Source organism: Scylla paramamosain, chromosome 39, assembly GCF_035594125.1.
Source record: "Scylla paramamosain isolate STU-SP2022 chromosome 39, ASM3559412v1, whole genome shotgun sequence".
Taxonomy (NCBI): domain Eukaryota; kingdom Metazoa; phylum Arthropoda; class Malacostraca; order Decapoda; family Portunidae; genus Scylla; species Scylla paramamosain.
In genome coordinates, this window is record NC_087189.1 from 3052501 (window position 1) to 3065898 (window position 13398).

Genomic DNA, 13398 nt, shown 5'->3' on the forward strand with positions numbered 1-13398 from the left:
GACACATGAGAGAAAAGAGAGAGAAGGCAAGTTAATCTAGTCTTCTCACATCACAGACTTATTATTTCTTTGTTAACCTTCCCAACACTGTAAAGGTTGCTTGTACAGAGACACAGGGAAGGAAAGAGGCAAGGTTAAAGTTTAATTTTCGTCTTCTCACACCTCACAGGAATACTGAAGAGAGCTTACCGCAAGAATAGTGTGTGAAAAGTTGTAGTCAAGTCTCAGTGTGTGTCAACAGGGTGCTCATGAGTGGCTGAGTGACTGGGGAACACTTAACTGTGACGCTCGTGTTTTCCTGCGACACACAGCTACTGTATGTAAATGTTGGGTAGAGTTAACTGTTAGAAACTAGAAATTGCCTTGAAAAAGTAGAAATAAAATTAATATTGAGTAGAGTTAACCTTGAAAACTACAATTCATCTTGAAGAAATAGAAGTTATCTTGAAAAAAAAATAGAAAGTTGCATTGGAAAAGAGAGTTAACCTTGAAAAGCTAGTAATTAAGTGGATTGAGTGAAAGACATGATAATTTCATTGCTGCTTGTAATCTGAAAGACTCAGAAATAATGTTACGTTATGGCACCAGTGACTTACTCGGCACAGTAACTCACACATTGAAAAACTGAACAAATAATACACTTTGCAACAGAAATACTGAGATATTATGATGTTACTAACTGTTCTATAGACTCCATAACATTACCAGTACATTGAAGGACTCGGAAACAATGAAACCAAGTCATCTATAGACTCCGTAACAGGGAGACAGTAATACCAACAAACCTATAGATGTCATAACTTCAAACTGAAAGATGCAGGAACTTAGAGTAAATGAGGATACAGGAACTTATAGTAAATGGTAAAGGACACATGAACTTAATAGTAATTGATAAGCGCAAGAACTTAACCGTAAATAATAAACGCAGGAACTTACTGTAAACAATAAACGCAAGAACTTACTGTAAACAATAAATGCAAGAACCTATAGTAACAGAAAGGAGAAACATATAGTCTTGACAAGGACACAGAAACACAAGGTGCTGAGTGGGGAGTGCCAAGCCAGAGTGCCGTGAGAAAGATGGCTCCCCTCCTTGCGTCCCGTTGGCCAGTCATGCAGGGCCACCTCCCCTGACCTCTGCTGGCCTGCTGAGTGCCACCCCCCATCTGGCCCCTGCTGGCCTGCCTTCTTCTTGTGTTTCTGCTGATGATACAGATAGACATGTGGTCCTATTTTGGCAGCAAGCAGAGGAGGCCCAGTGCTTCCTCTGTAATGGATTATATTCGCCGACTCAAAGTGTGGTAAGGTTCTGTTTGTCACACCCTGCCACCCTGCCGCCCTGCCAACCTGCCACCGCCCCGCCACCACCATCACCACCACCCTGCTAAACTACACCCTTGTCTCACACACATCCTGGTTTTCTTTCTTTGTTCCTTGCTTTTTGCTTTTCTTTGTTGCCATTTTCATTTGCTTTTCTCCTTGATTTTCATTGATCTGTTTCTCCTTGTCTTCTTTCTCTTCTCTCTATGCTGTTTTTTTTTTTGTCTTTTTGTATTCCTCTTTTATTCTTTTCTTACCTGTTTTTGTTTTTTACTCTCTCTCTCTCTCTCTCTCTCTCTCTCTCTCTCTCTCTCTCTCTCTCTCTCCTCTCTCTCTCTCTCTCTCTCCTCTCTCCTCTCTCTCTCCTCTCTCTCTCTTCTCTCTCTCTCTCTCTCTCTCTCTCTCTCCTAGGTGCACAGTCCCTCACCTGTAGCTGGCCTTCTCCGGTATCTCTCATTCCTGTCACTCCTTTGCTGCGTTTTGACAAGTCAGTGTAGATGAAGCCTTGCAAATTTACTAGCCTTTCCCATATAGTTTTCTAGGAGTCTATATTTCGTTACGTTTATTCCCCCGCCCGGCAGCTGAAATATTATTTTTTTTTTTGTTAACTATTTTTTTTATTTGCTCAGTTATTTTTTTTTGTATTTTGCTGTTTAAAAGTGCATAGTTGAAGTGCCCTGTGTTTGTGATATTACTTTTATACTTATATGTACTTATACTGGGCTGTAGCTGTGTGTGTGTGCGTGTGTGTGTGTGTGTGTGTGTGTTCCTGTGTAATGTATAGTGTACAGTGTGTGCTGCTGTGTATTTATTTGTATTACTGTATTAAGTTCCTGTTGTTTATGTTGTTCTTGTTGTTGTTGTTGTGTAGGTGTATTTATTGTATAACCAGCCAAAGGACAAGCTGGGATGTGTGTGTGTGTGTGTGTGTGTGTGTGTGTGTGTGTGTGTGTGTGTGTGTGTGTGTGTGTGTGTGTGTGTGTGTGTGTGTGTGTGTTTAGCCCTTCAGTGTTACCTATCTTCTTCCCTTGTGTGTGTGTGTGTGTGTGTGTGTGTGTGTGTGTGTGTGTCCATCTGGGAATATTCTTATTGTCTCTGTCTTAGGAAAAAATCTCTTTTTTTGTATTTTTCACATTTTTTGGAAGGGAAATTTGTTAAAATAATCATTGGTTGACCCACAAGTTTGTTATTTAATTCCTTAACATTTTTTTCCTGTGTGTGTGTGTGTGTGTGTGTGTGTGTGTGTGTGTGTGTGTGTGTGTGTGTATTTAAATCATAAGTAGAATTTTTTTTATTTTCTATTTTCATTGGGAAAAATTTGGATTTCCTTTCATTGGCAGAATTTTACTTCTTCATCAACAGAAATTTGAATAGTATTTTTATCCCTAGGTGAAATTTGGATTATTTTTTTCTATTGGCCAAAATTTGGAATCTTGTTTTTATCATTGGCAGAAATTTGGAATCTTGTTTTTATCATTGATGGAAATTTGGAATCTTGGAATCTTGTTTTTATCATCGGCAGAAATTTGGAATCTTGGAATCTTGTTTTTATCATTGATGGAAACTTGGAATCTTATTTTCATTGTTGGCAGAAATTTGGAATCTTGTTTTCAAAAGATATATAAAAAGCATTTTTTTGTCATTTTCATCTAAAAAGTGACAATTCCTTCACACAACTTAAGCGATAAACTGGAAAAGAGGTAATTATAATAAATAATAATAATAATTATAAAAATATCTTTACAATAATAACTGATTTCCCACTCTAAAGATAAATTAAAGTATTGAATTTAAGGGAAAAATAAACTTTCACTCATTTATCTATTTACTTTTTATTTTTTCAAACTTAAAATTATTAACCAGAAAAGCAAGATAACAATAACAGTGTTGGCAGGGGAATGGCAGGGACAGGAGAGGTGGCTTGAGAATAAAAAAAATAACTAATAGAATTTTTCACCTAAAGATGAACAAAGCCCTTATCATTGTCTGCGTCATTGTCACTCACTTTATTTAGTAACACGGAATATTTGACCTGAAGACTAAGGAGTTAATTTGATGGCACGCTGATTTTAGCTCAGTTAGCCTTAAATAGTAGTAGTAGTAGTTAGATATTAGTGCCAATCAGTGCCATATGCTCCCTTATGGCACTTTACATGAGTATCTAGCTAGTGTAGTGCCAGATGTGATGTGTTTGTGTTGTGTTGTGCATCGTGAAGTGTAAACAGCGAGGATGACGGAAGTGTTGTTAGTTCGTAGAAATGTATTTGTGTGAATTAAGGTGCTTTATGACGAGTGACTGGAGAAATGCTTGTTTTGTTTATATGAGTTTTCGTTTTTTATAATGAGTAACATATGTTTTTAATTGTCTATACTTGTTAATTTAATTTCTTTGATTACGAGTAAGTGAAGAAATTTTTTAATGATCTGTTTGAATTAAGGTTTTTCTGTAATGATTAGCTAAAGAATTGTTTTTATATATATTTTTTTTATAATGAGTAACTGAAATGTTTTGATGATACATGTAAATTAAGGTTTTCTATAATTACTAACAAAGATTTTTACTATATATATATATTTAGCTTTTTATAATGACTAACAAGAAATATTTGAATGATTGGTATAAATCTTTCCATGATTAACTTAAGAATTATTTTCACCATCTATTTCTTTATAACAGGTAACTGAAGAAATATTTTTACGACCATAAATAAATTAACATTCTGCGTAAAACTTGAGTAAATATACGTATGTATGTTGGTATGCAAGAAAAACACCAACAGTTATTCTTCTTTACATACAGACAAAACTTACTTCATTTCAGTTCACACAGAGTAGAAAAGTTATCAATAGGAGCAGCTTTGAAATAAATAACATAAGATAATGACCAATTTTAGCTTAAGAACACACCTTTTTCTCTTTTTCTTATTTCGTATAATTTTACTTCCTATTCCTCTCAGTTTACATGGAGTAGAGCAGCTTTGAAATACTCAACAAAACAACGCTGATTAATTTTAGCCTAAGAACACAATCCATCTTTTCTGTTTTATAATTTCGGTTTTTTATTTCCTCTTTCTCTGACCTTTGAAATAAACGCAGGATCATTTCTAGCTCCAGAACACACCTTCTTACAACTTTATGTTTGCTGTTCCTCTCAGCTTTGAAATAAATACCACAAGAGCTTAAGAATTCACCCCTTTTTCTTGTGTGTAATGTTTAAATGAAAATAAAAACAAACATCATCTCCCTGTCCTTCCAGTGGGCCACGTCTGTTTGAGGATGCCGTGGAGACTATCCCAGGCCGTGTGCACACCTCTGAGGCCGTGACCAGTCCCTCCAAGGCCTCTGGTGATTCCTCGGCACACAGCCCGCTGCTGGAGCCCTCTCCAAGCCCCCAGGGTAAGCCAGCAGCCCCTGTGTGTCTTGTTTATGGTGCTAAGGTGCCGAGTATTGTGCTGTGTGTGTGTTTGTTGTGTGTGGAAGTTTGATGGTTTGAATATTTGTTTGAAGGAATTTGTGGTTGATAGAAATGACATTACTACTACTTGCTAGGCTGTGTTCATATGGGTTTTATTGTTTGTGCTTCTGTATGTGTCAATAAACCTAACCTAACTTACCTACCCATTAATAATGTGTGTGTGTCTGCAGATATGTTTTGGCAAGGTTAGTGGTCAATAAATCTAACCCAGCCTAACTTAACTTATACCTAACCTAACTTACCTACTTGTGTGCATGTCGGCAGATGTGGGCAGCGAGGGACAGATGGTTGGTTCTCCTGTTCAGTCCCCCTGCAGGTCACCCAGTGTCTCTGCCTCCTCCAGGGACTCAGGTGAGTGTGCATCACTCCAGTTTGAAGTGTGCTACCTGGTGGGGGAAGCTTACTTTCATTACTGATGTGTTGTGTTGTGTGACTTGGGGGAGCATGTTCCTTCACCTTTGATTCTGTCACGTGAGGGTCTACATGCCAGGTTGTTGCTCTCAGTGATCCTGTCTGTTAACTTGTGTCTGCTTTCCATTTCCTCTCCTAAGTGGAGTAGGTTTTAGGAGTACAGTAGAACATTGATTTAACATGAGCCAGGGTCCACAAGAGTTTGCTTCCAAATTGATTTTGCACTGAATGGGAATATTGTTGTAATGGAAGGTTCTAATGGCAGGAAAACAATGTGCACCAATTTCAATTCACTTTAAATTGAAATTATTAGTTTTGAATAGATTTTTGGTCTTCCTCTTAGGCGCTGTTTTAAATCAGTAATTTTTAAATAGATTTGCATCAAATCATCATTCTACCATAGTAAGAGAAGCTGAGGTCTGCCTAACACTCCTGATCTGGTTGGCAGAGGGGCGCAGGGACGAGCTGCAGCCGCTCAAGAGTGGTGGGGGTTCCTTTGACTACGACCGCATGTATGACGAGGACGACGACCCGGAGCTGGGATCCATGGAGAGCCATGGTTCTGTCATCCACCACCTCTTGTCTCAGGTCACTGGCTGGGCTGGGATGGCTGACCTAATGTGCATATTGGATAGGGTTCAACTATGGGATATCTTGATCAATTAATGCTTATCTTAACTTGTTTAACTTATTGATTAGAGCTAAGCTTCTATAGGATGCTAGATAGGGTTGAATTATTAAGATATCTTGGTTAATTAATGCTTATCTTAACTTGTATAGCTTGTTAACTAGAGCTAAATTAGAACCTGTTTATTTACTGCTTAACAAAATTTCTGTAGGATTTTAACTGGTTGGCACAAGAGTGCTGACCTAACATGGATGCTAGATAGTGGTTGAATTATTGAGATGTAATATGTAATTTCTGCTTGCTAAATATGTACATGATTTTAACCATCATCTCTCTCCTTCAGGTTAAAATAGGAATGGACTTAACGAAGGTTGTGCTTCCGACCTTTATCTTGGAGAGACGGTCACTGCTTGAGATGTATGCCGATTTCTTTGCACACCCTGACCTCTTCTGCAGGTGTGTGTTGGCTGGTCATTGATTTGTTGTGCTGTGTGCCTCCTGACATCACCTATCTATGGTCCATATTCTGGAGCACTTCTGTGATACACCTCCACTACTTTCAAAAGGCTTTGGTTGAAGTTACACAGGTTTTTAAGGGTGTTTTTTTTTTGTGGTTCTAGTGACGATTATCAAAAGTTCTTCATTATTATCAGGTAAAACATTCTTGAGAACCCAGCTATTCATTTCTGTGGCCTTTGAAAATAGTTGTGGTGAGAGAGCAAAGCGTTTCTGAGTACAAGCCTATATACCAAGCTGATGTGTTTACTGTTTACATCCTCCTGGGGCTGAGAGTATAAATGATGTGTGTGTGAGTGTGTGGTGCCTTGTCTGGAATTGATAGCCTGGTATACAGATAAATAATAGACATGACATAATTTATCTTTATCCTCGGTTGATGTTGCTTCTGTTTACCCTGTGACGTCATCTATCGGTCTATTTACATACCATGTTGATGTCTCTATAAAATGGAATATAGTTACACACACACACACACACACACCAGCATTTCTACCTCAACGTTCCACTACTACACAATTTTTCCCTTATCATCTATAACATTTCATGGAGTTAGTTTTCCTATACTGTTTTTTCAAGTCCTTCTGTAGCTGTGGAAAGACAATATTAACCTCCTGTGCTCTCTCTCTTATACATCCATGCAAATAATTTTTTAACAGTGCTATGAATGTTCAGTAAAAAAAGTAAAAAAAGTAAATTGAATCAAGCAGAAAAGCCAAGTTATTTAACCAAACTTAACCAAATCAGAAAAGTTTAGTTATGTGAGAGTATTGTAGCTAAGAACACAAGAACTTAAGGGAAACTGCAAGGAGCCATCAGCCCTACACATGGCATTTCCTTTCCTGTATCCTCTATCACAACTTTTCACCTGCCATGTCACTGCACTAACACCCTCTGTTCTTCACGGCAGCATCGCGGACATGCCCACGCCCCAGGAGCGCATGGTGCAGGTGGTGAAGTGGTACGTGTCAGCCTTCCACGCCGGCAGGAAGAGTGAGGTGGCCAGGAAGCCGTATAACCCAATTCTAGGGGAGGTGTTCAGGTGGGTAGTGGTGGTGGTGGTGGTGGTAAGTATAGTATAAGATGAATGGACAGAGTAAAATTAACAATATAGCTTACTGAAGGTAGGATTAATAGAATAGATTTGATAGCTTAGGTTAGGTAAGGGTAAATCAAGTGAAATATAAAGTAAATAGATGCAGTAGAAATGAAAATAGATTATAGAAGATATACCTGATAATATAACCTTTAATTTTGGGACACTAAAATGCTGTGAATGTCTTAAAATTTTGGGTGAAAGGGAAAAAGATGAACTTGATAATATAGTCATCAATTTAGGAACACTATAAATGTTACAAGTATGCTTAAACTTAACGTAAGGACATTCCACTTAGTTTGTCCTCTTCCTCATCCTCTTAAATCTAATACCCTTCTCGTTTTCTTCCCTCCTCCTCCTCCTCCTCCTCCTCCTCCTCCTCCTCCTCCTCCTCCTCCTCCTCCTCCTCCTCCTCCTCCTCCTCCTCCTCTCCATCTCACTGTGTACCATATTCCGAAACTCTTTTGCCACACCTCCACTACCCTCATAAGGCTTCAGTTGAAACTGCAGTTTTCAGGATGTTTTCAATGTTGTAGTTACAGATTAACAACATTTCTGCCTTATTAATAGTGGAAACACTCTTGAGAACCTGGCTTATCATCTCTGTGGTCTTTGAAGATCGTTGTGGCGAGAGAGAGCAGAACGTTTTCCTCCCCATCCTCCTCCTCTCCACCTCATTGTTTCCCTCATACTCTCCCTTCTAACTACTAACACCCCAAACCCTAACAGATGCTACTGGGACATCCCTGGCGCGGACTCCAAGGGTGACAAAGTACCTGATGGGCCGATACCTTGGGGGACGAGTAACAATCTGTGCTTCGTGGCGGAGCAAGTGTCTCACCACCCTCCCATCTCCGCCTTCTATGCTGAGCACAAGACCAAACGCATCTCCTTCTGTGGCCACATCTGGACCAAGTCGAAGTTCCTGGGGCTATCCATCTGTGTCAACAACATTGGGCAGGGCTGCGTCTCCCTCCTGGATCATGATGAAGAATATATTCTGAATTTCCCCAGTGGTTATGGAAGGTACGTGTGTCTGTGTGTGTGAGAGAGACAGACAGAGAGAGAGAGAGAGAGAGAGAGAGAGAGAATTAAGATCAAGATACAACTACAGACAAAAAGATAAGGCAATAAGAAAGAAGGAAGACTGACGTGCTAACCCAAACTCTTAATATCACTGCCCACAGATCTATCTTGACAGTGCCATGGGTGGAGCTGGGCGGCACCTGTCAGATCACCTGCAACAAGACTGGCTACAGTGCCAGTGTAGAGTTCCTGACCAAGGTGAGTGCCACAATACCTATAGCACCTGTGGGAATTAGATTAGGTCAGATCTATACATACAAACATCCTTACCAGTATTACTAAATGTATCAGTGTTTATCCACAGCCTTTCTATGGCGGCAAGAAGCATCGGATATCAGCGGAAGTCTTCAGTCCTGGGGAGCGGAAACCTTTCTTGACGGTGGATGGAGAGTGGAACGGAGCAATGGTGGCAAAGACTAGAGACTCGGTAACCTGATAGTCTGTCCTTGTATTATGCCATTGTCTTTCTATCATTCTTCATGCTTGTGTGCCTTCATTCCTCTCTCCTTCAACTAGGGACTTTATAATCTGTTTCCTTCATCTTATTTCTCAGCCTTGTTTTACTTTTTTTGTTGTCTTTTTCTCATCCTTCAAGCTTGTGTTTTCCTTCTAGCTATGTCTCTCATTCTTCAAGCTTGTGTTTCCTCTTCATCTTCCTTAACTAATGATTTGTTAACCTGATAGTCTGTACTTTTATTCATCAGTCTTGTTTTACTTGTGCTGTTGTCTTTCTCTTATCCTTCAAGGTTGTGTTTTTCCTTCTAGCTTTGTCTCTTTTTCTCTCTGTTCAAGCTTGTGTGCTTTCATTTTTATCCTTATCTTTCTTCCTTTTTTTGGTAATCTGTTCCTTCTCTTTCCTCAACTTTGTATTTCTTATGTATCAAAATTATAGTGATAGAATTGATTGCTTGATAGACACTGGAGCTGAAGACTTAGTTGATTGAATATAAGGTAAAATAGTGGTAAGAATATTTGGGTTACATCACGCTGGTAAAGTCTCTAAGTAAATGATTGAATGTTGGTCAGACAGAGTTACATCACACTGGCTGAGTCTCTTCTCCTCTTGCAGTCGGAGAGTGTACCGTTTGTGGACACGAAGAGCATGGCCACTGTCAAGAAGAAGGTGAAGCCCATCGCAGAACAGGCGGAGAATGAGTCACGGTTCATGTGGAAGGAAGTGACGGCCGGACTCAAGTATGTTGGAGAATGACACAGAAAGAAGGGGAATGTTTGTAATGGATATTTTGTTAGGATCAATGCATGTGTTTATTGTTGTGTGCTTTTTGTTGACAGTCTTGTCTTTGGGGGAGACATCCTGGGTATGTATGTATGTATGTATGCATAAATAAAATTGGTTTGATAGATAGAATAGATAAGAAAAGATACAGTACAGAGGGAAACAGTATAGATAAATAAATCCATTATTAATAGGATATGTCAAAGAGTTTCCACACTAACACATCCAAACACCAACAGATTCAACCAGATTGACGAAGCAACTAGCGCCAAGTTTGCCTTGGAGCAGCGGCAGAGGGAGGAGGCCAAACACCGCAAGGAAAACGGACTCACATGGGAGACTAAACTGTTTGACCTAGTGGCCGACAACTGGGTGTACAAGTATGCCCTGCTGAACCGCTTCAGGAACAACTGACATTAGAACACCTTGCCGTGAAGAGAGTGAGAGGATTCATCTTCTCTGTGCAGTGGAAGGCGTTTTTTAATTCAGTTTGAGTCATGCATGTCAATCAAAGGCCATGAGTAAGTACATCTTCTTTGCTCGTTTTTTGTAAGTCAGTGTTTGATATCTATGCAAAGAAGTTACTTGATTTTGTTCCCATTGAGTTGATCTGGAGTTGTCTGTGGTCGTGGGGAATAGGAGAGCAGCGAGTCACTTCTGCCGTGCTGTTTTTTGGAGACGTGCGGCTGAGTGCAGGTCTAGGCCAGTGCAGAGCAGGCAACCAAAGTTATTAAGTGTATATTTTGTTGGTGCTCTTTGTCACTACAGTTGTCTTGAGAAGTGATGTTTATATGCCACAAAATGTATCTATCACATCTCCTGTTCCTCTTGGTCTTTGTGGAGGCAATGTAAAGCACTTCATTAGCCGTCTGTCTCAATATATAGACATGAAATTGCCTGAACTTTCTGACATCACTTCTTGAGGCAACTGTACATCTTATAAGCATTTCTCCCTGGTAATAATGGGGAGAAATGCGCCACTGAAACATCCATGATAAGTTTCCGTTTCATGTAATTGTGTGGTCCATCTTGTCAGGTAAATTTTTACATTGCGTATCTTTGTGCTGAGGGAAGGGCTGGGACGGGATGGGATGGGAAGGGGTGGGTGGGGTGAGGGTGTCCATTTATTTCATGGTGTCACCACAGTGGAGTCACATAGCTTCATAATACAGGGGGGTAAGGTATTATGTGGCATCATGTACTGGTTTTTTACTTCGTTGTACACACACACACACACACACACACACACACACACACACACACACACACACACACACACACACACACACACACACACACTGCAAGAAGAGACAACAGTGGTAAACAAAGCTATGAAAGGACTGGAATATGACAAAGAAGGCATGTTTGTGAGATGTGGGAAAGAAGAAGACATAATGAAAAGCTGAAGATGCACAAGGAATTACAAGAAAGAAGAGACATTAGCAGTATACTGAGCTATGAGAGGACTGGGGAAATTTGACAAGAATGGCATGTTTGTGAAAGACAGAAAATTCAAGAGGGCATGAGGATAAACTGAAGACAAGAGACTCAAAGGATGCAGAGTCTATTAGTCTAGTAATCTCCACTAATCAGAAATGATTGACTAAATAAGATGTGGAGACAGAACCAGTGTAATCTTGTTTCCTGCAAATTATGACTAGTTAAATACATACATACACATCCATACACCTGCACTCTGCTGCCTAGGAGTGTATGGTGTGGCTAGGCAGTGTATGGCAGCATTACTGAATGAAACATGATAGGAACATATAAAAATATCACAACATTGCTGAACGACAAGGCAACAAACCAAAACACAGTATTTCCTCTGAACTAAAGACTGCATTTGAATCCCTCTTATCTTTTGCTTTGTTTTGGTCTTGGATTGTCCAGTAATAATGCAATAGGTGCGCTGAAGGCAATAACTAAACCATAGGAACCAATTTTGAATGGTGATCAGTTGGTTAGACAGTTGGTTTTTACACTTAAGTTTTCACAGGGTTTATCTGGTGCTGGTTTGTGTCTCTTGTGATCCAGTGCTTCTGTGTCCCTTGTCTTCTGAGTAGATAAGTAATACTACGGTAGACTCAGGCTGGTTTAGTCGTTGATTCCAAGCCGTTCCGCGTATTTATGTCACATTCTGGGGATGTTTTGGATAATTTGATACAAGCCAGAGTACATTGAATTAGCAAGTGTTTGCTGTCATATGTAGTGAACCAAGTTACATGTCATATAGTGTACAAATATTCCCTTTATTTTGCTAATGGTGTTTCGAGTCTCGCTTCTTGTGTGGTGAGTGGACACAAGCTAGACTGTTCCTTTGTTCCTGCAGCTTGGTGGGTGACTGAGAGAGACAGTGAGGAGTTTCAACCATTAACTGTAGGCTACACTATTGTCTAAATACCTGAGATGAATGGGAAGACCAAAGACCTGGGGGTGTTTTGTTGGTGAGTGTGGGAGACAATGAGGTGTGAGTCTATGAAGCAGCCATTAACTGTAGTCTACACTCTGCTTAAATATAAATACTTGAGACCAGTGGGAAGACCAAAGACCTGAAGTGTATAGAGGTAACAATGAGAAAGATGAACAGGGAAGGGATTATCAGTGACTACAAAAAGTGGAATAGTCAGGACCATATTCAGAAACACTTCTGTGCTGGACCTCCACTATATTCAAAGGCTTTAGTTTAAGTGACATGTTTTTAAAGGTGTTTTTACAGTTCTAGTGACAGATTAACAAGATTTCTATATTAACAGGAGAAACACTAAAGAACCCAGTGTGGCCTTTGAAAATAGTCATGGTGAGAGAGCAAAGTGTTTCTGAATGCAGGTCTTAAGCTGAAGAAGACCTGGAGATGGTGAATGGAGGTGGCAACAAAAAGAATGAACACTGGGAAAAATTATTAGTAACTACAAAAAGTGAAAGACAAGCTGAATAAGACCTGAAGGTGATGTAAGGAGGTAGCAATGGTTAGGATGTTTGTCAGGGAAGATATTAGTAAGACAAGCCAAATAAGATTGCAAATGGAGGTAGCAATGAGAGTGAGTGCAAAATAATGGGTAAGACTCAAGCCGTCCAAACCCATAAGGGAAAATAAGGACGTTGAACTAAATGATATTGAAAAGATGCCAGGAAACATGCATTCGGTAAATAGTTTTCCAAGATATATATAATTTGCTTGTGATAAATTGCTTATGCATACTAAGCTGTAATTGATTTTGGCACCTTCAGATCAACCTTCCTGAATCTCCTGTGATGGAATACCACTTTGTTTTATTTATTGTTTACAGTGATTCATTATGTGGAATGAGATGAGAGTTCCAGTTTATGCAATAATCTTCAAGTCCTCACTCACACTGTATCTTGTGTTGTGGGGTCATATCACATAGGGTTATATTATGTACAGGACATGAAGTGTGGGCCGGACTGAGTCATCTCTATCATGTGCTGTGTTCTTCTTTACTCCTCTGGAATGGAACTGGCTTAAGCTTCAGCTGTACTCTTGAACTTGTGTTGTCTCATCGTGACAGCTCTCAACAGGCGCTAGTTGAGGTTATTTAGGGTTTTCAAGGGTGTTTTTGTGATCTTAGTGGTAGTTCAGTGAAGATTCTGCATCTTTAACAGACTCT

General features: G+C 39.6%; 1 protein-coding gene across 2 annotated transcripts in view; it reads left to right on the forward strand.

Annotated features, from left to right (window-relative positions):
• Nucleotides 1–12497, forward strand: part of LOC135092049 (oxysterol-binding protein-related protein 9-like) — a 29483-nt gene extending 16986 nt beyond the window's left edge. For both annotated transcript variants that reach the window (XM_063990207.1, XM_063990208.1), the window contains exons 7-16: nt 4577–4716; nt 5060–5146; nt 5655–5794; nt 6178–6290; nt 7261–7392; nt 8176–8472; nt 8634–8730; nt 8837–8959; nt 9602–9726; nt 10009–12497. In XM_063990207.1, coding sequence (XP_063846277.1) covers nt 4577–4716; nt 5060–5146; nt 5655–5794; nt 6178–6290; nt 7261–7392; nt 8176–8472; nt 8634–8730; nt 8837–8959; nt 9602–9726; nt 10009–10183 — 1429 coding nt within the window. In that variant the 3' untranslated portion in view covers nt 10184–12497. The remainder of the gene's footprint in view (nt 1–4576; nt 4717–5059; nt 5147–5654; nt 5795–6177; nt 6291–7260; nt 7393–8175; nt 8473–8633; nt 8731–8836; nt 8960–9601; nt 9727–10008) is intronic.
• Nucleotides 12498–13398: the final 901 nt, after the last annotated feature.